Source organism: Mustelus asterias, chromosome 13 (genome assembly GCF_964213995.1).
Source record: "Mustelus asterias chromosome 13, sMusAst1.hap1.1, whole genome shotgun sequence".
NCBI classification, from domain to species: Eukaryota; Metazoa; Chordata; class Chondrichthyes; order Carcharhiniformes; family Triakidae; genus Mustelus; species Mustelus asterias.
In genome coordinates, this window is record NC_135813.1 from 57,515,821 (window position 1) to 57,541,022 (window position 25,202).

At 46.9% G+C, this 25,202-nt stretch overlaps 1 protein-coding gene across 4 annotated transcripts in view; it reads right to left on the minus strand.

Annotated features, from left to right (window-relative positions):
- The window catches only part of depdc5 (DEP domain containing 5, GATOR1 subcomplex subunit), a 192,754-nt gene that overhangs the window by 105,816 nt on the left and 61,736 nt on the right, over window positions 1–25,202 (minus strand). For all 4 annotated transcript variants that reach the window (XM_078226820.1, XM_078226821.1, XM_078226819.1 and 1 more), the window contains exons 16-23: window positions 18,433–18,506; window positions 16,116–16,185; window positions 13,261–13,297; window positions 8,632–8,758; window positions 7,481–7,695; window positions 2,688–2,891; window positions 2,147–2,282; window positions 104–201 (exon numbers count right to left, since the gene is read on the minus strand). In XM_078226820.1, the coding sequence (XP_078082946.1) occupies window positions 104–201; window positions 2,147–2,282; window positions 2,688–2,891; window positions 7,481–7,695; window positions 8,632–8,758; window positions 13,261–13,297; window positions 16,116–16,185; window positions 18,433–18,506 (961 nt within the window). The remainder of the gene's footprint in view (window positions 1–103; window positions 202–2,146; window positions 2,283–2,687; window positions 2,892–7,480; window positions 7,696–8,631; window positions 8,759–13,260; window positions 13,298–16,115; window positions 16,186–18,432; window positions 18,507–25,202) is intronic.

Genomic DNA, 25,202 nt, shown 5'->3' on the forward strand with positions numbered 1-25,202 from the left:
CAATGGACCAAATGGTCTCCTTCTGCACTGTAGGATTCTATGGTTCTATGATCATAGAGACAGACCAAGAAGAGAACAAGCTCCAGGCCTTTCATATTCTCACCTGCACTGTGGCTGCTGGCAGGACTTGTGGCAAACTCCTCTGCTCCTGTACACCCCAGGAAAGATAGGTTATCGACAGCCTGCTTGGCAGTGCTCCGCCTGGGGGAGGGGGGGGGGGGGGCAGAGAGAGAAGAGATACACACCAGAGATACATTACAATAAGCAGCAGGAACTCTCTAACGCTATACAATGACACATTCAGAATCATCATCTTACTATCACTTTTTAATTTTGATCAAAGTCGAAAAAGTCTTGCCAGATGGAAGACAGGCTGTGATTAGAAATTCCTGGAGAGGTGAAGGACAAAAGTGACAAGATCGCAAACGCTCACTGGCTTTCCAGCCAAGATTCAGGATGTTAGACATCACACTGATCACATTGTAATTCTAGGAATGGACAAATTGTAAACTGTACTCTTTACTGTCAACGCTAATACTTCAGAATTAAACCAACTTTAGAAGTCATGGCCTGTCAAAGTTTAGACTAATTATACGTGATTAAAACCCTGAACCACAGATTAGGATAAAGGAGAGGCACAGACTGAACAAAAGGTGTCTGAGGGAGGATCGGTGTTCTGGCCCCGTCTCTCTCCCATATCCTGTTTCTGCTCACTGATCCCACACAGCCGGTGGGATAGACATCTTCTGTAGCTCTCTTGCGCCGTGAGGTTCCATTCCAATCATATCACAAATTAGGAAGAATGGGTTGTTATATTCTCACCCGTTTGTGCAACTGTGTAAATAGCAACAAATCCTATCTACCCGCCCATCCCAAAAGTGAAGGCTGCTCTTCTGGGTCTTACCGGAGATCAGTGATCAGCAATAGGAGATGATGCATACCCTCCTCATACAGTTAATTGTAACCACGAGTATTTGTGATTTTCTGTGGATTTTGATTCACAGCGATTAAAACAATGCAGCCTGTCTATGAAGCAAACCTTTCCACAGCATCACCATTGCTAATCTGCTATGGGTTACATCTGGGACGCCCTTGAATAATCAGGTATGTCTCTTTAACGGGAAAATCCCTTTAACTTGGCAGCATCCCTTGACCAGGGGCATCCCTGCACTGGGACTGTCCCTTTAACTGGAAAAGTCCCTTTAACGGGAAAATCCTCTTTACCAGGAATGTCCCCTTAATGGGAAAAGCCCTTTACTGGGGACGTCCCTTTAGCGGAAGCATCCCCTTTACGAAACTTTGTGGATCACACCTTGGGTCTGAAGCCTATAATGGAGGCTGGCTCCAGTGAGGTACAGAATGCTGCATTCTGGGAGCTACTATCTTTGAAATTAGACATTCTACTCAAGCTGAATCTGCCCTGCCAAATGGACAAAGATAACTCCGTGGCACTATCCGGGAGACCCGGTCAACATTCCTCTCTTAAATAGCAGCAGCAAAACTGGATTAACTTTGATCCAAGATAAATGCAAAATGCTGCAGGTGGTGGAATCTGAAACAAAAACAGAAAATGCTGGAAAATCTCAGTCGGTCTGACAGCACCTGTGGAGAGAGAATAGAGTCGACGTTTCAAGTCTGGATAACTGAAGGGTCATCCAGACTTGAAACATTGGCTCTATTCTCTCTCCACAGATGCTGTCAGACCTCCTGAGGTTTTCCAGCATTTTCTGTTTTTGTTAACTTTGACCTAATTTGCTGTGTGAGAGAGTTTGCTGTATTCAATCTGATTGCTACGTTTCCTATGTAACAACCACTGTTTACAATTCACATCTCCAAAGATGTGCGGGTTAGGTGGATTGGCCATGCTAAATTGCCCCTTAGTGTCAGGGGGACCAGCGGTCAGTGCAGACTCGATGGGCCGAATGGCTTCCTTCTGCACTGTAGGGATTCTATGATCTCATTCGTAACTTTAGACACATTTCAGGATATCCGGGGGATGATCAGCTGCTGCAAATGGTGCAAGGTAAACAGGAGGAAGAGAGGAAGAATGGCAAACAGGCTGGGTACACGTCAACATTCCTAGTTCCTGATGCACCACAACATGGGTTTGTCTTTGTGAATTGCCAATGCTCTCATCCATGCCAACCTGCCAGTCGCTTCATGGTACGCCAGCTCCAGCAGCTCTGCGGAGGTGTGGGTGGGATCTCGCATGCTGCTTCCCTGAAGCTCTGCCATATGCTGCCTGGTCTGGTGATGGATTTGGATCGCCTCTCCAGAGGGACCTGCAAAGAGAATGTACAGTCACACTGAACACCATGGCAACCACACACACACACACAAACCCCAGCTAATATACATTGCAAGGAAGGAAATGATTTCATCCAGTCTGAAGTTTAAAGTGCTGCTTTGATTCTGGTGATGGCAATCTTGCCTCTGAGTCAGGAAGACATGGGCCATTTGGGGATTGCACCCATTATTTTGGGCAGCACGGTGGCACAGTGGCTAGCGCTGCTGCCTCACAGCACCAGGGACCCAGGTTCAATTCCAGCCTTGGGTGACTGTCTGTGCGGAGTCTGCATGTTCCCCACACCTCACATACACCACCACCTCCCCGCCCCCCCCCCCCCCCCCCCCCACCTCCCCAATTCATTGCCCTGCCCATTGAGCTGCCAGTCTGTCTGACCTACCCACTGGGAATGTGTGCATCCACCTCCTCCTGTTTGATGTCAGCTTCATTGGCATCCGGGAAGGTGCAAAGGGATTAATGAGTGCCCGCTGAGGGGTGTATCCGCCTGGTCGAATGTGAAGCATGGACTCAGCACTGCCCACGTGGAAACGCCCTGGGGCACTGGAATCCCTCTGCTGTGAATCGATCATTCTCTCCAGGATATCTGCAAAGTCAAGCTCAGAATCAGCACAACTAACAGATTGTGGACAGTTAGCAAGGCAACGTTAAGCTGCACTCTGCGTGTGCACACGGCCGCCCCCCCCCCCCCCCTCCCACCCACCCAACCCCCGCACGCACATGCACGCAGTCAGGTAGGTACTGAAATGGAGAGTAACACTGGATAGAGCGTAATGTGAACTGTCAATAATCTCGCTCCAGTGTACAAAGAAACTGTGTCTTTGTTTTATCTCCACTAATCAGCATAAAACCAGTTAGTGGGTAAAACTGCCATTCCAGCCCATTCTGCGGCTTTCTGCCCATTAATACTTACCCCCAGACTTCAATTCTTCTCAAGGACACTTCATGGCCCTCCCTCCCTCTGCCCCCAACCTCACCCCTCACTACCACCTCAGCCCCTCACTGCTATCCCCTCGCACTCTACCTGTCACTGCCACCCTCTCCCCATCTACCTTGCTATCACTCCCTCCCCCTCACCACCAAACATTCCCCCTCCCAGGCCAGTATTGCCGCAGCGGGACGTGTAAATGTATTGCTATTTTAATATATTTTCAGGGGTGGTTTTTCACTCAGTGAAAAAACTAACCCTTCTTTGAAACTCGAGGAAGCCAGTCAGACTGAGTTCTTTGCAATCAGCACCTAAACAGTTAATCACATCGACTGGGCAGGCATATTCACCCCCAGAAATTAACAACAAACCTGAGGCTATCAACTGGGGGAAAACAGTGGGGGGAAGGGAGCTTCTTCACAGGGTCACTACAATAGGGACTGTGAAAACCCCATTAGTCCAAGGGCACTGTGAGGTCTGAAGGAGCAGCAGCATTCTGAGAGCAGGCTGAGGTGCTGAGGTGATGTGAGCTTTCAAAGGCTCTAACATTAGAATGGATTCAAAAGATCGCCCACAACTAGATGGTCTGTGCCCTCCTCAACAATCTTGCTGCTAATTCACTCACTGGCTGACATGGAAACCAGAACAACTGTAGACCAGCAGGTCAGTGTTTGCTAGTTTTAGCTGAGGGAGGGAGCCAGAGCTCTTCAATACATGTGAGGTGGTCTGGGGTGGGGATGCTAGTCTCGAGAAACCATCGTACCAGGCTCCATAGTACAGACTTTATTCTTTACTGGGACTGTACCAGAGTCTGAAAAACTCTCAACATTGAGGAGTAAGACAGCATTTCTTTCAATGTGGCTGTGACCTTTTCTGGTTGGTATCTCCCAAGAGGCAGACTTTATTTTTATTATATTCATTCACTGGCTAGGCCAGCATTTATTGCCTATCCCTAATTGCCTTTGGGAAGGTAGTGGTGAGCTGTCTTCTTGAACTGCCTCAGTCCCCGAGGTGTAGGTACACCCACAGTGCTCTTAGGGAGGAAGTTCCAGAATCTGACTCAGTGAAGGAACAACGATATATTTCCAAGTCAGGATGGTGAGTGGCTTGAAGGATAACCTCCAAGTGCTGGTGTTCCCCTGTGTCTGCTGCTCTTGGCTTGCCAGATGATAGTGGTCATGGGTTCAGAAGGTGCTGCCTAAGGAGCCTTGGTGAGTTCCTGCTGTGTATCTTGTAGGTGGTACACACTGCTGTTAGTGTGCGTTGGTAGTGGAGGGATTGAATGCTCATGGAAGGGATACCAGTCAAGGGAGCTACTTTGTCTTGAATGGTGTTGAGCTTCTTGAGTGTTGTTAGAGCTGCACTCATCCAGGGAAGAGGGAATTATTCCATCACACTCCTGACTTGTGCCTTGTAGAGGGTGGACAGGCTTTGGGGAGTCAGGAGGTGAGTCACTCACCACAGGATTCATGCCTCTGACCTGCTCTTGTAACCACAGTATTTATATGGCGAGTCCAGTTCAGTTTCTGGTCAATGATAACCCCCAGGATGCTGATAGTGGAGGATTCAGTGATGGTAATGCCACTGAATGTCAAAGGACGATGGTTAGATTTCCTCCTGTTGAAGATGACCATTGCCTGGCACTTGCGTGGCGTAAACGTTACTTTCCATTTGTCAACCCAAGCCTGGATATTGTCGAGGTCTTGCTGCATTTGGACATGGACAGCTTCACTATCTAAGGAGCTGTGAATGGTTCTGAACATGCACATCGCCATTTCTGACCATATATTGGAGGGCAGGTCATTGTTGAAGCAGCTGAAGATGGTTGGGCCTAGGATACTACCCTGAGGGACTCCTGCAGTGGTGTCCTGGAGCTGAGATGATTGACCCCCCAATAACCTCTTCACTTGTGCCAGGTATGCCTGCAAACAGTGCAGCATTTGCCCGAGTCCCATATTATTATAATTTCAATGGTCCTTTCCTATGAGAGGTCAAGTGTGGCTTGCTCTTGCATTCCTGCTGTGGAGGCCGGGCAGATCTCCAATCAGGAGCAACTCTCTCTGTTTGTGTCTTTTCACTCAATGTTAACCTGAATGACTTGGGTCATGAGTTGGGTGACTGTCTGTGTGGAGTTTGCATATTCTCCCCGTGTCTGTGTTTCCCCTGGGTGCTCTGGCTTCCTCCCACACTCCAAAGATGTGCTGGTTAGCTGAATTGGCCATGGTAAATTGCCCCTTAGTGTCCAAATATGTGTAGGTTAGGGGGATTAGCAGGGTAAATGGGTGAGGTTATGGAGATAGGTTGCGGGGCACGGGCTTGGGTAAGATGCTCTGTCAGAGAGTCGGTGCAGACTCAATGGGCTGAATGGCCTCCTTCTACACTGTAGGGTTTCTATGATGAGGCCCAATTACACTCAGTGAATGCAGACTGAGGGTCAAAGGTAAAGACTGGAAGCAGAGGTGTGAGCATCGGTATTATTATAAAGTATTTTGACAGTGGCACATTTTCAATAAAGATACTTGTTCCCAGCTCATACGGCATGTGGGTATTTCTACTACAAGTGTGATCATAGAACTGGCCTAACAAACAAACAACAGCCTACGCTGAGTGTCCCAATAGAGACATTTCTACAGGAAGGGTACCTGTTGTGAAAATGAATTCAAATGATTTCCAACTTTTTTCCTGCCAATTGCCAAGTTGATGAGTGTCATTGCAACCCTACATTGTGATCTCCTAATCTTCTGAAGCAGTCCACCTGGGTTGGGTGGGTTGTCTTGTGAGGGGAAAGGTTGAACAGGTGAGGCTTGTATCCATTTGAGTTTAGAAGAGTAAGAGATGACCTGATTGAAACAAAAATAATCTTGCGGGGTCTCAGCAGGGTGGATGTGGGGAGGGTGCTTCCTCTTGTGGGAGGATCTAAAAGTAGGGCTCACAGTTTCAAAATAAACAGATTGCTTATTTCAGATAGAGGTGAAATGTTTCATCTCAGAGGGTCGTCAGTCTTTGCAACTCTCGTCCTGAACGGGCAGTGAAAGCAGAGTCTTTGATTAAAGTCAGGAGGTGGATAGAGTCTTGATGTGGAGTTGCTGGCGTTGGACTGGGGTAGTTTGGTAAGCAAGGGGTTGATAGACTATCGGGTAATAGGCAGGATGCAGATTTGAAGCAACAATCAGATCAGCCATGATCTTAATAAACGGTGAAGCAGGCTAGGGGGACAGAGGGGTAGAATGGCTTCCTCCTCTTGGTTTGTATGTTCAATAACTTGCTTACACTCAGGGTGCCAGATTTGGAGTCACCATTGACCAGAAACTCAACTGGACTCATCACATAAACACAGTGGCTATAAGAGCAGGTCAGAGGCTAGGGATACTGCGGCGAGTAACTCACCTCCTGACTCCCCAAAGTCTGTCCATTATTTACAAGGCACAAATCAGGAGTGTGATGGAATACTCCCCACTTGCCTGCGTGGCTGCAGCTCCAACAACACTCAAGAACCTTGACACCATCCAGGACAAAGCAACCCACCAGATTGGCACCACATCCACAAACATCCACTCCCTCATCAAACATCCACTCCCTCATCATCGACACTCAGTAGCAGCAGTGTGTTCTATCTACAAGATGCATTGCAGCAATTCACCAAAGATCCTTAGACAGCACCTTCCAAACCCAAGACCACTTCCATCTAGAAGAACAGAGCAGCAGATGCATGGGAACGCCACCACCTGCAAGTTCCCCGCCAAGCCACTCACCATCCTGACTTGGAAATATATCACCGTTCCTTCGCAATCGCTGGGTCAAAATCCTGGAATTCCCTCCCTAACGGCATTGTGGGTCAACCCACAGAACATGGACTGCAGCGATTCAAGAAGGCAGCACACCAGCACCTTCTCAAGGGCAACTAGGGATGGGCAATAAATGCTGGCCAGCGAGAAACGTCCATGTCCCACGAATGAATAAAAAAACTTGCTTGACAACAAACAGCAAGGGTGCACAATACCAAAGTACCCCCGAGATCACCGGAACTCCAGAACAGCTTCCTGGTCTGTTTAACACTGGGAGTTGCACCTCAGCCCAGGCTTTCAGCGCTGGGACTTGTTGAACAGAAAGTAGTAATTTGCAAAGGGTTGTGGAGAAGTCGGAGGCTACCCCTTCCTCGTGCCCCCCCCCCTCCTAAAAACCCTGCACAACAGACAGCGCCCAGGAGAAAGCCATTTGAAAATACGAAACTGCAGCCTGTTCCTTACCCCTGGTGCTGGTGTACCCCAGGGAGCTGCTAACTTCATACTGGTGGAGGTGAGGCCGTGGGATCAGGAGGATATTTGAAATCTTGCCGAGGGAGCTGTCGTCAGAGGCCTGGCTCCTGACCTCCTCCAGGGGCAGGGTCCCCCTGTGGTGGGGCGGGCTGTTCGAGACGTCGTAGGAGCTGGAACTTTTCCTGGTGTGGCTTTCTCGAACAGGCCTGAGGTCAGAGACAATAAATGGAGATCAGCACACAGTATCACTCAGGCAGCGCCAACCATCATCTGCAACATAACTGCAAGGAACAAAAGAACGGAAATTTCATAACCTCCTAACAGGCAGAACACAAAGAAATGTGACAGCATAGTGACGGAATACCATCACTCAGCAACCCCACCGTTAACAATCCCCACACAGCTCGTGACTTGTGGGGAAATGTCCAGGTCAGGGAGGTTTACAAGAATGTTGCCAGGGCTAGAAAGGTGTAGCTATGAGGAGAAACTGGATAGTTTGGGGTTATTTTCCTTGGAACAAAGAAGGCCGAGGGATGACTTGATAGAAGTGTACAAAATTATAAGAGGTAGAGATAGAGTGGACAGGGTAAAATTGTTTCCCTTGGTGGAGAATTCTAGAACCAAGGACATAGATTTAAGATAAGTGACAGGTGGTGTAGAGGGGACATGAGGAAGAACCTTTACACGCAAAGGGTGGTGGGTATCTGGAATTCATTGCCTGAGTTGGTGGTAGAGGCAGAGACCCTAAAAAGTACCTGGATCTGCAGGGCTATGGGCCAGGTGCAGTAAAGTGGGATTAGAAAGGGCACCCGAGTTTCCTTGGGCTGGCATGGACAAGATGGGCCGAATGGCCTTCTTCTGTGCCATAACTTTTCTATGGTTCGATGGATGTCATAAAAAAAAAGCAAGCATCAGTGGATGAGTTCGCCCAGGTTATTTATATCCTACTTCCTGTCATTTGACTGCGTAAAAGTTGATATATAAATGCAAGTTGTTGTTGCAGATCAACACAGCAAAGGGTTAGAAGCAGCAAGTAGCAGCTCACCACTCTGTGACAGAGGAGCTGCGAAACTCAAGGAGGAAACTACTTCAAGAGTGCATCTTGGACCCCAGACGTCTCCTGGAACCAATGGAAAACTCACCTGAAGGAGGTGGGCCGCTGGACTCGAGATGGACCAGGCAACCGGAATACCTGAGCATCATACGCATCGTAATCCACCTGGATTGGGAGGCTATTCTCAGAGTCCTTTGGACTGCTGGCCCCAATTGCTAAAGAGGAAGAAATGCACCAGTTAATAAATGGCAAATATTCAGTATTTTCTGAGGTTGTGGGAACTCTGAACACAGGGTCACAATATCACTGCCAAAATCACATATAAATCCTTAAGAGACCTACAGAATGCCCTGTTGTACCAAGTCACAGAGCTGGCAGCAAGCTTCAGCTCACAAGCTTTTGAAATATTTATGTTCTGACCATCAAGATAAAAATGGAATTCTGTAACAGAGTTCAGGGTGTGAGTCTTATTAAAGCTCTGTATTACTGTCGCAACTGGATAAGATTCAGACATTCAAAGCAAAACCTCCCAACTGAAATACTTCCACTATGATGAAAAAGAGAGAGAGATTCGCCCCGATTCCTCTGCTGGGGCATGCAGCCACTGAGACAGCATTCAGAGAGTAAGTGAGAGTCAGAGTGTAAGCGAGAGTGAGAGTGAAACCAACAGAGAATGAGTGAGAGTGAGAGCAGAGCAAGAGAGGGAATGAGAATGGGGCGAGAGGGACAGTGAAAGCAAGAGTGGAGAGAGAGTGGGAGCGAGAGCGGAGTGTGAGTAAGCGAGGACAAGAGCAGGCAAGAGTGAGATGCGAGTGTGGGCAAGGGTGAGAGTGAGGGCAACAGTGAGAGTGAGATTAAGCAAGATTGATGACAAGAGCAAACGAAAGTGAGAGCAAGCTGGGCAGCACAGTGGCACAGTGGTTAGCACTGCTGCCTCACAGTGCCAGAAACTCGGGTTCGATTCCCAGCTTGGGGCACTGTCTGTGTGGAGTTTGCACATTCTCCCCGTGTCTGTGTGGGTTTCCTCCAGGTGCTCTGGTTTCCTCCCACAGTCCAAAAGATTGGTTAGGTGCATTGGCCATGCTAAATTCTCCCTCAGTGTACCCGAACAGGCACCGGAGTGTGGCAACATAGAACATAACAGCGCAGTACAGGCCCTTCGGCCCTCAATGTTGCGCCGACCAGTTGTACCAATCTAAAGCCCCTCTAATCTACACTATTCCAATATCATCCATATGTTTATCCAATAACCATTTGAATGCTCTTAATGTTGACGAGTCCACTACTGCTGCAGGCAGGGCATTCCACTCCCTTACTACTCTCTGAGTAAAGAACCTACCTCTAACATCTGTCCTATATCTATCACCCCTCAATTTAAAGCTATGTCCCCTCGTGCTAGCCAACACCATCCGAGGAAAAAGGCTCTCACTATCCACCCTATTTAATCCTCTGATCATCTTGTATGCCTCTATTAAGTCACCTCTTAACCTTCTTCTCTCTAACGAAAACAACCTCAAGCCCCTCAGCCTTTCCTCATACGATTTTCCCACCATACCAGGCAACATCCTGGTAAATCTCCTCTGCACCCTTTCCAACACTTCCACATCTTTCCTATAATACGGCGACCAGAACTGTACGCAATGCTCCAAGTGCAGCCGCACCAGAGTTTTGTACAGTTGCAGCATGAGGATTGTCACAGTAACTTCATTGCAGTGTTAATATAAGCCTTACTTGTGGCACTAATAAATAAACTTTAGGCTTACATTGAACCCACGCAGACACGGGGAGAACATGCAGACTCCACACAGTGACCCAAGCTGGGAATCAAACCCGGGTCCCTGGCGCTGTGAGGCAGTAGTACCAACCAAAGTAAAAGTACTAAACTTAAAGTTTATTAGTCACAAGTAAGGCTTACATTAACACTGCAATGAAGTTAGTGTGAAATTCCCCTAGTCGCCACACTCCGGCGCCTGTTTGGGTTAATGCATCTAACCACTGTGCCACCTACCTGTGACACAAATAAATAAACTTTAAACAGAAGCAAAAGGAAGCACAAGGAAAGAAGGTAGGAGCAAGTGCGACCACAAGAGAGCAGAGGAGAGCGCCAGACTATGGGTCTCAGCAGCACATTCTGAAGTCACATCAATGCTTCTGAGAGCGTGCTAGAGGCATCAGCTTCCCGTGCAGTCTGACAGTCAGCACCCACACAGCATCATGTAATAAAAACAGGGAAAACTGGAAGCACTCCAGTCAGGCAGCACGTGCGAGGAGGAAACGGCAGAGTACACACTTCAGGTCAGCTACAAAGTTAATCACACCTTTGTCTCTCTCTGCTGGGACTCGCTGACCTGCAGAATGTTTCCTACATTTTGGGTTGTTTATTTCAGATTTTCAGCTTTGTGGAGTCCATGGTGAGAAGGGCTCTGCACGAAAACTATTCCCGGTGGGATTACAATTGGTTACTGTGTGATTCTGGTGTGCAGAGCCCTGCTCCCACTAGCATGGTTACTGCACAATATAAATCAGCTAATTGGCCTCAAATCCGAGAGAATGACGACATTCAAATAGTCACACTACATACACATTCTCCCGCTAATCATCATATAGTCATCTCAAATCCATGGTCAATACTGAGGTCACAAAACATCAATAAATTATTGTGTTCACCATATATTCATGACATGAAGTAGTTACAGCAACCAGAGAAAAACTCCAAATACAATATCTCTCACCCTACATACAGATTTTATAATATGTGCTGGAAAATACAATTGTCAGTACTATTATAATCTTAGTGCTAAACTGATTCTTAACCAATTCAGAGTTTTCTGCTCATGACCAAGGATATTCCCTGAAGCAAACAGGCGTTTTGGAACTCACTCCCAAGTGGCTGTTAATTCGGATCCATCACAAACCAGGTGATCATAAGACCATAAGACATAGGAGCGGAAGTAAGGCCATTCGGCCCATCGAGTCCACTCCACCATTCAATCATGGTTGATTTCAACTCCATTTACCCGCTCTCTCCCCATAGCCCTTAATTCCTCGAGAAATCAAGAATTTATCAATTTGTCTTGAAGACGCTCAACGTCTCGGCCTCCACAGCCCTCTGTGGCAATGAATTCCACAGACCCACCACCCTCTGGCTGAAGAAATTTCTCCTCATCTCTGTTCTAAAGTGACTCCCTTTTATTCTAAGGCTGTGCCCCCGCGTCCTAGTCTCCCCTGTTAATGGAAACAACTTCCCTACGTCCATCCTATCTAAGCCGTTCATTATCTTGTAAGTTTCTATCAGATCTCCCCTCAATCTCCTAAACTCCAATGAATATAATCCCAGGTGATGAATGGATCAGAGCGCAGGTTTATAGTGGGCACTGGATGGCGTTGTTGGTTAGCACACTGCTCACACTCTGTCTCTCCACTTCGCTGGCTGCGAGCGTTGCCAGAGAAACAAGCCTGGGCAGAATCAAATCCGATTCCCAGAGGGTACAAACTCCCTAGTACTAAAGTGGCAGTCTCACTCCCGAGAAGCCACTGGGGTGTCAGGGTAGGAAACAGAGACAGCGGATGGAGCAAGGATGTTCTGTAAGGGTTGAGGAAAGTGGATTATGTCCCACTTGAGGGCACATAATCCTGAACGTGACAATTAAAAAAAAACCACCAAGTGTTCCTTTCTTTACCAATAAATTATTTCAGAGATCTCTCTACTTTTCGCCGTTCCTATTTTGAGAGCTATCAATGCACAGACACTGGTAGCTTCCTTGTTGCTCACCCAGATGGCTAGAATTCATTGTGACAATCAATGTTAGCATGTTATCAATTTACCACCAAATCCCGCACAGTCCGCACTCGACATCTACGTGCTGGTACTTTCAGAGCAGGAAGTAACAAATCGGACACAGAAAACCTCTCAGCTTTTCCCTGCCTCTCACACAGGGGTCCTCTCATCACCACCTTGGCTCAGTCGGCACAGAACAGGAATCCAATCCGTCCAGTTCAGTGCCAGACCACTGGGATGCAAGAGCCCATGTTACTTGGTTCATCCCACTCTTGTTCAGGGAAGGATGAGCCTCAGTTTACCAACTCTCCAGGATTGGCCTGAAGTCTCCACGAATTAGAAGACTAAATTCCAAAACACTGGTGGCAGTGACTCTGGAGAAAAACGAGCTCCCTATGATTTATATTCATTTATTAGTGATAAAAGTATTGGCGCTGGGGATTAAAGGCTCCATCACTAACAGTCAAGACTAATCAAGCTGAGTAACAGAGTCTGTTCAATCTCAAATCAGCATGAAAAAATGGGTCAAAGGTGAAAGTGTGTGTGCGCGTCAGCTTGTGTGCGTGTTGTCTGTGTGTCTCTGCGTGTGTGTCTGTCTGCATGTGTCTGTGTGTCCACGTGCATTTCTACATGCGAGTCTGTGCATGAGTCTGTGTGTGCGTGCATGTGAGAGTGTGTGAGCAGCGTGCTTCGAGCCAGGAGATCAAGTTATGAAACCTCCAGGCAGCCATCCAGCAGAGTTCTAAACTTAAAGGCAGCAGGATTATTGACCAGTAGAAAGCTAAAAAATCCAAAAGCAATCCCTCCCACAGGAACCCAAGGAGCCTCCAACATGACAACATGACGAATATATCACAGCCAGGGCCCACTATCCAACTTCAACAAGGGGCTTGCTGTCTCCATGACAATGGGAGAGTACAAAACGATGCGACCACTTACTGTTATCTTTATTATTCTTGCCTTTCTCTGCTGGCGCCTAGAAACACAGAGAGCAGATGTAAGACAATCTTGGCACAAATCAAAATCCAAACGCTGTGCAAGATACTGGGAATCAAATTTCACATTTAGCAAATGGGCCCCTCAAAACAAACACAGAACAAAAAGAAGATAAACTTCCATTCTTGGAAATGAAACAAAAAAGTTGGGTCGGACAAGTTCCTCTTAGAGGGTACACCAGGGCAAAGGCTTAGATTGTGGGCGGCACAGTGACAAGCACTTCTGCCTCTCAGTGTCAGGGACCCAGGTTCAATTCCAGGCTCGGATCACTGTCTGTGTGGAGTTTGCACGTTCTCCCCGTGTCTGCGTGGGTTTCCTTCGGGTGCTCCGGTTTCCTCCCACAGTCCAAAGATGTGCGAGTTAGCTTGATTGGTTGAGCTAAATTGCCTCTTAGTGTCAAGGGGATTTTTAAGTTTTATTTATTAGTGTCACAAGTAGGTTTACATTAACACTGCAATGAAGTTACTGTGAAAATTCCCTGGAAAAGGTCCTTAGGGATGGGATTTACGACCATTTAGAAAGATGCGGATTAATCCGGGATAGTCAGCACGGATTCGTGAAGGGCAAGTCGTGCCTCACAAATTTGATAGAATTTTTTGAGGAGGTAACTAAGTGTGTTGAAGGTAGGGCAGTTGATGTCATATACATGGATTTTAGTAAGGCGTTTGATAAGGTCCCCCATGGTCGGCTTATGATGAAAGTAAGGACGTGTGGGATAGAGGGAAAGTTGGCCGATTGGATAGGTAACTGGCTATCTAATCGAAGACAGAGGGTGGTGGTGGATGGAAAATTTTCGGACTGGAGGCAGGTTGCTAGCGGAGTGTCACAGGGATCAGTGCTTGGTCCTCTGCTCTTTGTGATTTTTATTAATGACTTGGAGGAGGGGGCTGAAGGGTGGATCAGTAAATTTGCTGATGACACCAAGATTGGTGGAGTAGTGGATGAGGTGGAGGGCTGTTGTAGACTGCAAAGAGACATAGATAGGATGCAAAGCTGGGCTGAAAAATGGCAAATGGAGTTTAACCCTGATAAATGTGAGGGGATTCATTTTGGTAGGACTAATTTAAATGTGGATTACAGGGTCAAAGGTAGGGTTCTGAAGACTGTGGAGGAACAGAGAGATCTTGGGGTCCATATCCACAGATCTCTAAAGGTTGCCACTCAAGTGGATAGAGCTGTGAAGAAGGCCTATAGTGTGTTAGCTTTTATTAACAGGGGGTTGGAGTTTAAGAGCCGTGGGGTTATGCTGCAACTGTACAGGACCTTGGTGAGACCACATTTGGAATATTGTGTGCAGTTCTGGTCACCTCACTATAAGAAGGATGTGGAAGCGCTGGAAAGAGTGCAGAGGAGATTTACCAGGATGCTGCCTGGTTTGGAGGGTAGGTCTTATGAGGAAAGGTTGAGGGAGCTAGGGCTGTATCTCTGGAGCGGAGGAGGCTGAGGGGAGACTTAATAGAGGTTTATAAAATGATGAAGGGGATAGATAGAGTGAACGTTCAAAGACTATTTCCTCGGGTGGATGGAGCTATTACAGGGGGGCATAACTATAGGGTTCATGGTGGGAGATACAGGAAGGATATCAGAGGAGGTTCTTTACGCAGAGAGTGGTTGGGGTGTGGAATGGACTGCCTGCAGTGATAGTGGAGTCAGACACTTTAGGAACATTTAAGCGGTTATTGGATAGGCACATGGAGCACACCAGGATGATAGGGAGTGGGATAGCTTGATCTTGGTTTCAAATACAGCTCGGCACAACATCGTAGGCCGAAAGGCCTGTTCTGTGCTGTACTGTTCTATGTTCTATAGTCGTCACACTTCGGCGCCTGTTCGGGTACACTGAGGGAGAGTTTAGCATGGCCAATGCACCTAACCAGCACGTCTTTCAGACTGTGGGAGGAAACTGGTGCACCCAGAGGAAACCCATGCAGATACGGGGAGAATGTTCAGACTCCGCACAGTGACCCAAGCCGGGAATCGAACCCGAGTTCCTGGTGTGAGGCAGCAGTGCTAACCACTGTGCTACCATGCTTAGCAGGGTAAATACGCAGGGCTACGGGGATAGGGCCTGGCTGGGGTTGTTGTCAGTGCAGAATAGATGGGCTGAATGGCCTCTATCTGCACTGTAGGAAATCTTTGAACAGTTAGACTGTGGATTGTGTAATTCTCCCAACTGCACAGGGGATGCAATCGCACTAAATAGATTTTATAAAGGCTAGTGAATGCAAAATATGATTAAATCCTTTTTAAATCCTTTTCACTGTATACCGATAGATGAGACTGTAATTAATCAAATCAAAAAATGCTGGACTAGAATAATCCAAAGCCAGATCGGCAACAAACATTTTATACGATTGGCCCATCTACATTGTCCATGATGATTACATCTCAGTCAGGTGCTGGGAAACACAAATACAAGTTCCACAGGGAAGTGCTGAACAGAAGTCAGTAAACCTGGCTGCACTTTCTCTTTCCTTCGCAATGCAGCAACCTGCAGCCCTGCTCAGACCAACTGAACACAGCTCAGAACCAGAATCTGGAACCTTCTAGTCCGTGCGTCATTCAGTTATATTAAATGCTGGTTCCACCCGGTGGCCCTCTGAGGAACGTTCTTAATGTCGCTGAATTAGAAATAATTGTGGAGAACAAAGCAATGCATCATACACACAAACAGCCAATACAAAGCTGCCGCCTCTCACTTTGGATGAATAATGGCAGGCTTTAATAGCAGCCAGAAGCTAATAACTATCATTTTTCAAACGCGACCACAGTGTGTCTTCAACCAGGCCTCAACTCACCTTCCTTGCTGCAAGTTTAATGCGAGGAGTGAAACTATTATAATATAACTGACTCTTGGATGTGTAGAAGCTGCAAATAAAGCAATGAGACCGGGTCAGTCCAACAGGAAGCTGCCCACAATGTGGACATTGATTCCAAACACCAAATAAAAACACATTTTTAAAAAAATGTTACGAACGGCTCACAGGATTGAGTTCATTATTGCAAATGCTGACCGGCACAAGGCTGACTTCATCCCTCTTTCCACTCTCTCTGCCTCGGATGTGTGGCGCGTCACAACAATCCACGGAAGTGGGAGGGTGGAAAGATTGCAATGGTTATCAATTTGGGGGAGACAGAGAGCCTGCAGCAAAATGATTTGGAGGCGGATTGAGGGCAGCCGCGTCCATGTTTCTTATCGATGAGAACTGGCTGATTTCCGCCTGGAGAAGTCCAGAGACAAGAATAAAAATCAGCTCTCCAATTCTCTCTCTCTCTCTCATTCTACCCCACTCTCTAATTCACTCATTCCTACATTACAACAGTGAGTGCACTACAAAAAGGACTCAGTGGCTGTAATGTGCTTTGAGATGTTCAGTGGTTGCAAAAAGCAGGGAGGCAGTGGTGTTGTTACTGGGCTAATACTCCAGAGACCCAGGGTAATGCTCTGGGGACCCGGGTTCGAATCCCATCACGGCAGATGGTGCAATTTGAATTCAACAAAACAATTTTTTTTTCTTTCGTGGGGGGGCATGGGGGAGGGGTAGCCTCAGACTTCTCCACAACCCTTTGCAAATTACTACTTGTTCAACGAGTCCCGGCGCTGAAAGCCCAGGCTGAGGTGGCAACTCCCAATGCTAAACAGACCAGGAAGCTGTTCTGGAGTTCCGGCGATCTCGGGGTACTTACCCTTGCTGTTTGTTGTCAAGCAAATTTTTAAAAATTCATTTGTGGGGCACGGGCGTTGCTGCCTGGCCAGCATTTATTGCCCATCCCTAGTTGCCCTTGAATGGAGTGGCTTGCTAGCCCATTTCAGGGGGCAGTTGAAAGTCAGCCACATTGCTGTGGCTCTGGGATCACATGTAGGCCAGACCAGGTAAGGACGGTAGATTTCCTTCCCTAAAGGACATTAGTGAACCGGATGGGTTTTTCCAACAAACAACAATGGTCATCAGTAGATTATTAATTCCAGCTATTTTTAATTGAATTCATATTCCACCATCTGCCATGGCGGGATTTGAACTCAGGTCCCCAGAATATTAACTGAGTTTCTGGATTAATAGTCTAGCAATAATACCACTAGGCCATCAGCTCCCCCTTATCTGAATCTGAATTAAAAGTTGACTGATGACCACGAAACCATTGTCAGTTATTGTAAAAATCCATCTGCTTCACTAATGTCCTTTAGGGAAGGTAAACTGTTGTCCTTATCTGGTCTGGCCTTCATGCGACTCCAGACCCACAATGTGGTTGACGTTTAAATCCCCCAGAGATAGGTAATAAATGCTGGCCCAGCCAGCGATGCCCACATCCCTTGAACGAAACAGGGCTGGTGGCACAGCGATTACAGCTGCTGCCTCACAGCGCCGGGGACCCGGGTTCAATTCCAGCCTTGGTTGACAGTGTGGAGTTTGTATGTCATCCCCGTGTCTGCGTGGGTTTCCTCCGGGTGCTCCGGTTTCCTCCCACAGTCCAAAGATGCGCAGGTTAGGTGAATTGGCCATGGTTAATTGTCCCTTAGTGTCCAAAGATGTGTGGGTTAAGGGGATTAGTAGGATAAATATGTGGAGATGCAGGTATGGGTTTGGATGGGATGCTCTTTTGGAGAGTCGGTGCAGACTTGATGGGCCGAATAATCTCATTCTGCACTGTAGGGTTTCGATGGTGCCTGTCTGTGTGGAGTTTGCCTGTTCTCTCCATATCTGCGTGGGTTCCTTCTGGGTGCTGCAGGATTTTATTGATGAACAGCAAGGTGATAATGACCAGATTATCTGTTCGAGTGATGCTGGTTGAGGGATGAATGTTGGCCAAGACACTGGAGAACTCTGTGCTCCCACTTGAGATCTTTTATGCTCATCCAAGAATGCAGACAGATCTGTTGCCTAACCTTTCTTTTGAAAGATGGCACCTCTGACAGTGCAGCACTCCCTCAATACGACAGTGAAGTGCCAGCCTGGGTGACATGCTCAAGTCTCTGGAATGAACCTAGAGCTGAGAGTGCTGCCACTCGACCACGGCACTCAGAGTGTCGGTCTTTGTAGCAAACCTACAACAGTCACAGCACATCTCCCCATTTACATCACCAACACAGGAAACTGTACAGAAACCACCACCAACCTGTGGTTTATCCAGTGGGGAATATTGTAATCGTCACCCAGACGAGAATCTCCAGGGATACTTCGATTGTGCAACTGTTTAAAAAAAAGAGGAAAAGCTGAAATATTATAAGAACGAAGAAAATTACAGCACAGAAACAGGCCCTTCAGCCCTCCAAGGCTGCACCGACCATACTGCCTGAGTGAACTAAAACCCCCGACCCTTCCGGGGACCATATCCCTCTATTCCCATCCTATTCATGTATTTATCAAGACGCCCCTTAAAAATCACTATCGTATCTGCTTCCACTACCTCCCCCGGCAGCGAGTTCCAGGCATCCACCACCCTCGTGTAAAAAACCTGCCTCATACATCTCCTTTAAACCTTGCCCCTCGCACCTTAAACTTATGCCCCCTAGTAATTGGCTCTTCCACCCTGGGAAAAAGCTTCTGACTATCCACTCTGTCCATGCCCCTCATAATCTTGTAGACTTCTATCAAGTCGCCCCTCAATCTCCGTCATTCCAGTGAGAACAAACCAAGTTTCTCCAAACTCTCCTCATAGCTAATGCCCTCCATACCAGCCAATATCCTGGTAAATCTTTTCTGTACCCTCTCCAAAGCCTCCACATCCTTCTGGTGGTCTGGCAAGCAGAATTGAACTGGAGAACATTACAGGGATTTTTTTTTTAAATATTAAAGGATGATTTTAACCTAACTCATCAGGCAGGAAATCAACAGGATTGGGTGGGACACTGGCTTTGCACATTGACCAATATTACTGTCCTGTGGGGAGTGAAATCAGGGAGGGTGTTAACCCAGCCACGCACCCAGTCGGAGCCGTTTCCCAGTGGGCGGGTGAGGTGAAAGTTTGCCCCACCTATTCCCTCACACTCTTGATGCTTGTTGGTGGGTGCTTACTGATGCGCTATCAATAAGGCGAAAGGCTACCGATATGCCAATATAAGTGTAGGCTTTTATTCACAACAGAATCAGGAGCAGATCCCAACAATTAACCGACCTGGACTGAACAAGGGGGAGGAGACAGCCACCTTTATACTAGGTGCTGAGGGGAGGAACCAAACTGGAAGGGGATGTGTCCAGGTATGACAAACACACACAACGGTGGTCCATATAGGACAAAGGCACAACTGAGGTCCACCACACTTACCAAAAAGAGTGAAACTAGGAATTGCATGAACAAACAGAGGTTTTCATGATGGTGTCAGACTGTCTTCTATAGCGCCAGAACACCAGCATTTATTTACCAATGTACTACCATTGAAAGATGATCGTGCAGAGGCCACATCTATAATACACAGCATTGTTGGACACACGAGACTGAGGTCTGATGTGCCTCTGCGACACTTTACATTCACTTGGCCGAGCATGTATGGCTCCTTTTACATCAGGACCACACCATGAATTCAGAGAGCGATTTCTTTGCTACTTATCAAGCATTCTATAAACACCCAATTCCAATCACTAACATTTGACTAGTTGATGTTGGTTTTCAAACTTAAGGGAATAGACATAAAGCAATTAATAACAAACTCCAAACTGCTTAAAAGTGATCCTTCAGCATCAGACACATGATCAGCACAGGGTAAAAGCTTTCATAGAAATCATAGGAACCCTACAGTGCAGAAAGAGGCCACCTGGCCCATCGAGTCTGCACCGACCACAATCCCACCCAGGCCCTACCCCCATACCCCTACACATTTACCCGCTAATCCCTCTTAACTACGCCATCTCAAGACACTAAGGGGCAATTTTAGCATGGCCAATCAACCTAACCCACACATCTTTGGATTGTGGGAGGAAACCGGAGCACCCGGAGGAAACCCACGCAGACAGGAAGAGAATGTGCAAACTCCACACAGACAGTGACCCAAGCCGGGAATCGAACCCAGGTCCCTGGAGCTGTGAAGCAGCAGTGCTAACCACTGTGCTACCGTGCCGCCCTTTCCTATGAAGTTTGCACAATAGTTTTTTTTTTAAGTTTTAAAGTTAACTTTAAAGTTTATTTATTAGTCACAAGGAGGCTTACATTAACACTGTAATGAAGTTACTTTGAAAATCCCTTAGTTGCCACACTCTGGCGCCTGTTCGGGTACACTGAGGGAGAATTTAGCATGGCCAATGCACCTAACCAGCACGCCTTTCAGACTGTGGGAGGAAACCAGAGCACCCGGAGGAAACCCATGCAGACATGGGGAAAAACATGCAGACTCCACACAGACAGTAACCCAAGACGGGAATCGAACCCAGGCCCCTGGCGCTGAGAGTCAGCAGTGCTAATCACTGTGCCACCCATGTAAATATTATCTGATTTTCCAGTTGCACCAACTCACAAAACTGAAAGCTCAATGAACAACTTTAAAATGCTAACTATAAAAAAAAGCTGCAACTGAGAAACAGTTAATGAATAAAGGCCCATGATTTGATTTGATTTATTATTGTCACATGTATTAACATAGTGAAAAGTATTGTTTCTTATGTGCTGTACAGACAAAGCATACCGTTCATAGAGAAGGAAAGGAGAGAGTGCAGAATGTAGTGTTGCATTCATAGATAGGGTGTACAGAAAGATCAACTTAGTGCGAGGCAGGTCCATTCAAAAGTCTGACAGCAGCAGGGAGGAAGCTGTTCTCGAGTCAGTTGGTATGTGACCTCAGACTTTTGTATCTTTTTCCCGAAGGAAGAAGGTGGAAGAGAGTATGTCCAGAGTGCCTGGGGTCCTTAATTATGCTGGCTGCTTTGCCGAGACAGCAGGAATTGTAGACAGAGTCAACGGAAGGGAGGCTGGTTTGCGTGATGGATTGGGCTACATTCATGACCTTTTGTAGTTCCTTGTGGTCTTGGTTAAGTTTACTCTTGATTAAGGCCATTGTTTTGTGGCAACCTCCTATCTATGTTGTGGATTTCAGCAGTGTTTGCAACTACTTTTGGCGTTTCTGTTGGCTTGAAAACTGAAACGTTGTACCAAAAGTGACAGTGACAATGAGAGTGAAGTAGAAATAACAGTGTTTTTTTTTGTGGCAGCCGTGCCCAGTAAGTATTCTGTCAGATCTATAACAGGGGAAAAGCATTGAAAAGCACAGAAGTATAAATTTTGTAGTGGCAAATTTAGAATTCTTTTTGAAGGAAGAAATTGATCGCTGTATTAATTTTATTCCTGATGAGTAGCCCATCAATGTTGTCCCATGGGAAATTTTGATTTTTCCAACTTTTTCAGTATTTTGAAATGCACAGTAATATGGCACTGTAAACTAACATAAATGAATGCTGTTGTTATGAGTCACTGTTGATTCTTGGGTATCAGGAATTAAGAGTCCGAAAAGGGATACTTTAGAGTCATACAGTGCAGAAGAGGCCCCTCGGCCCATCGAGTCCACGCCAACGCACGAGAAACACCAGAACTCCCACCTAATTCCATTTACCAGCACTTGGCCCATAGCCCTGAATGTTATGACGTGGCAAGAGCTCATCCAGATACTTTTTGAAGGATGTGAGGCAACCCGCCTCTACCACACTCACAGGCAGCGCATTCCAGACTGTCACCACCCTCTGGGTAAAAATGTTTTTCTTTACATTCCCCCTTAGCCTCATATCCCTCACCTTGAATCTATGTCCCCTCATGACTGACCCTTCAACTAAGAGGAACAGCTGCTCCTTATCCACCCTGTCCATGTCTCTCATAATCTTGTCCACCTCGATCAGGTCACCCCTCAGTCTTCTCTGCTCCAACGAAAACAACCCAAGCCTACCCAACCTCTCTTCATAACTTAAAATGTCGACAGGTTGCGTTTGGCAGATGCAGTATAATGTGAGAAAATGTGACTTGTCCACATTGGCTGGAAGAGTAACAACAGCAATATACGATTTAAATAGCGAGAGAGAGATTGAAGAACTGTGGTGCAGAGGGATCTGGGTGTCCTGGTACATGAATCACAAAAGGTTAACGTATGGGTGCAGCAAATGATGAGAAAGGCAAGTGGAAGTTTAGCGTTTATTGTAAGCAGAATGGAATATAGAAGTAGGAAAGTTTTACTTGAAAAAATATATAATTTTGTTCGAAATAGTTCAGAGAAGGTTCACGCGACTTATTCTTGGGATGACATGCTTATCCTATGAAGAAAGGCTGGGGTGCACCCATTGAAGTTTGGAAGAATGTGAAACTGTCTTATTGAAACATATCAAATCCTCGGAGGATGTGTCCCCTTGCGAGAGAGAAGAGAATCAGAGGAGAAAGCACGGTGGCACAGTGATTAGCATTGCTGCCTCGCAGTGCCAAGGACCCGGGTTCAATTCCAATTGGGTGACTGTCTGTGTGGAGTTTGCACGTTCTCCCCGTGTCCACGTGGGATTTCTCCAGGTGCTCCAGTTTCCTCCCACACTCCAAAGATGTACGGGTTAGGTTGATTGGCCATGCTAAATTGCCACCAGTGTCAGGGGGATTAGCAGGGTAAATGTGTGGGGTTACAGAATAAGGCTTGGGTGGGATTGTGGTCAGTGCAGGCTCATAGAACATAGAACAGTACAGCACAGAACAGGCCCTTCGGCCCACGATGTTGTGCCGAGCTTTATCTGAAACCAAGATCAAGCTATCCCACTCCCTATCATCCTGGTGTGCTCCATGTGCCTATCCAATAACCGCTTAAATGTTCCTAAAGTGTCTGACTCCACTATCACTGCAGGCAGTCCATTCCACACCCCAACCACTCTCTGCGTAAAGAACCTACCTCTGATATCCTTCCTGTATCTCCCACCACGAACCCTATAGTTATGCCCCCTTGTAATAGCTCCATCCACCCGAGGAAATAGTCTTTGAACGTTCACTCTATCTATCCCCTTCATCATTTTATAAACCTCTATTAAGTCTCCCCTCAGCCTCCTCCGCTCCAGAGAGAATAGCCCTAGCTCCCTCAACCTTTCCTCATAAGACCTACCCTCCAAACCAGGCAGCATCCTGGTAAATCTTCTCTGCACTCTTTCCAGCGCTTCCACATCCTTCTTATAGTGAGGTGACCAGAACTGCACACAATATTCCAAATGTGGTCTCACCAAGGTCCTGTACAGTTGCAGCATAACCCCACGGCTCTTAAACTCCAACCCCCTGTTAATAAAAGCTAACACACTACAGGCCTTCTTCACAGCTCTATCCACTTGAGTGGCAACCTTTAGAGATCTGTGGATATGAACCCCAAGATCTCTCTGTTCCTCCACAGTGTTCAGAACCCTACCTTTGACCCTGTAATCCACATTTAAATTAGTCCTACCAAAATGAATCACCTCACATTTATCAGGGTTAAACTCCATCTGCCATTTTTCAGCCCAGCTTTGCATCCTATCTATGTCTCTTTGCAGTCTACAACAGCCCTCCACCTCATCCACTACTCCACCAATCTTGGTGTCATCAGCAAATTTACTGATCCACCCTTCAGCCCCCTCCTCCAAGTCATTAATAAAAATCACAAAGAGCAGAGGACCAAGCACTGATCCCTGTGGCACTCCGCTAGCAACCTGTCTCCAATCCGAAAATTTTCCATCGACCATCACCCTCTGTCTTCGATCAGACAGCCAGTTACCTATCCAATCGGCCAACTTTCCCTCTATCCCACACCTCCTCACTTTCATCATAAGCCGACCATGGGGGACCTTATCAAACGCCTTACTAAAATCCATGTATATGACATCAACTGCCCTACCTTCATCAACACACTTAGTTACCTCCTCAAAAAATTCTATCAAATTTGTGAGGCACGGCTTGCCCCTCACGAATCCGTGCTGACTATCCCAGATTAATCCGCATCTTTCTAAATGGTCGTAAATCCCATCTCTAAGGACCTTTTCCATCAATTTACCAACCACCGAAGTAAGACTAACCGGTCTATAATTACCAGGGTCATTTCTATTCCCTTTCTTAAACAGAGGAACAACATTCGCCATTCTCCAGTCCTCTGGCACCATCCCCGTGGACAGCGAGGACCCAAAGATCAAAGCCAAAGGCTCTGCAATCTCATCCCTTGCCTCCCAAAGAATCCTAGGATACATTTCATCAGGCCCAGGGGACTTATCGACCTTCAGTTTATTCAAAACTGCCAGGACATCCTCCCTCCGAACATCTATTTCCTCCAGCCTATTAGCTTGTAACACCTTCTCTTCCTCAAAAACATGGCCCCTCTCCTTGGTGAACACTGAAGAAAAGTATTCATTCATCACCTCGCCTATCTCTACTGACTCCATACACAAGTTCCCACTACTGTCCTTGACCGGCCCCAACCTCACCCTGGTCATTCTTTTATTCCTCACACAAGAGTAAAAAGCCTTGGGGTTTTCCTTGATCCGACCCGCCAAGGACTTCTCGTGTCCCCTCCTAGCTCTCCTGAGCCCCTTTTTCAGCTCATTCCTTGCTAACTTGTAACCCTCAATCGAGCCATCTGAACCTTGTTTCCTCATCCCTACATAAGCTTCCCTCTTTCTTTTCACAAGACATTCCACCTCTTTCGTGAACCATGGTTCCCTCACTCGGCCATTTCCTCCCTGCCTGACAGGGACATACCTATCAAGGACATCCAGTATTTGTTCCTTGAAAAAATTCCACTTTTCATTAGTTCCTTTCTCTGACAGTTTCTGTTCCCAACTTATGCCCCCTAATTCTTGCCTAATCGCATCATAATTACCTCTCCCCCAATTGTAAACCTTGCCCTGCCGTACGGTCCTATCCCTCTCCATTGCAATAACAAAAGACACCGAATTGTGGTCACTATCTCCAAAGTGCTCTCCCAC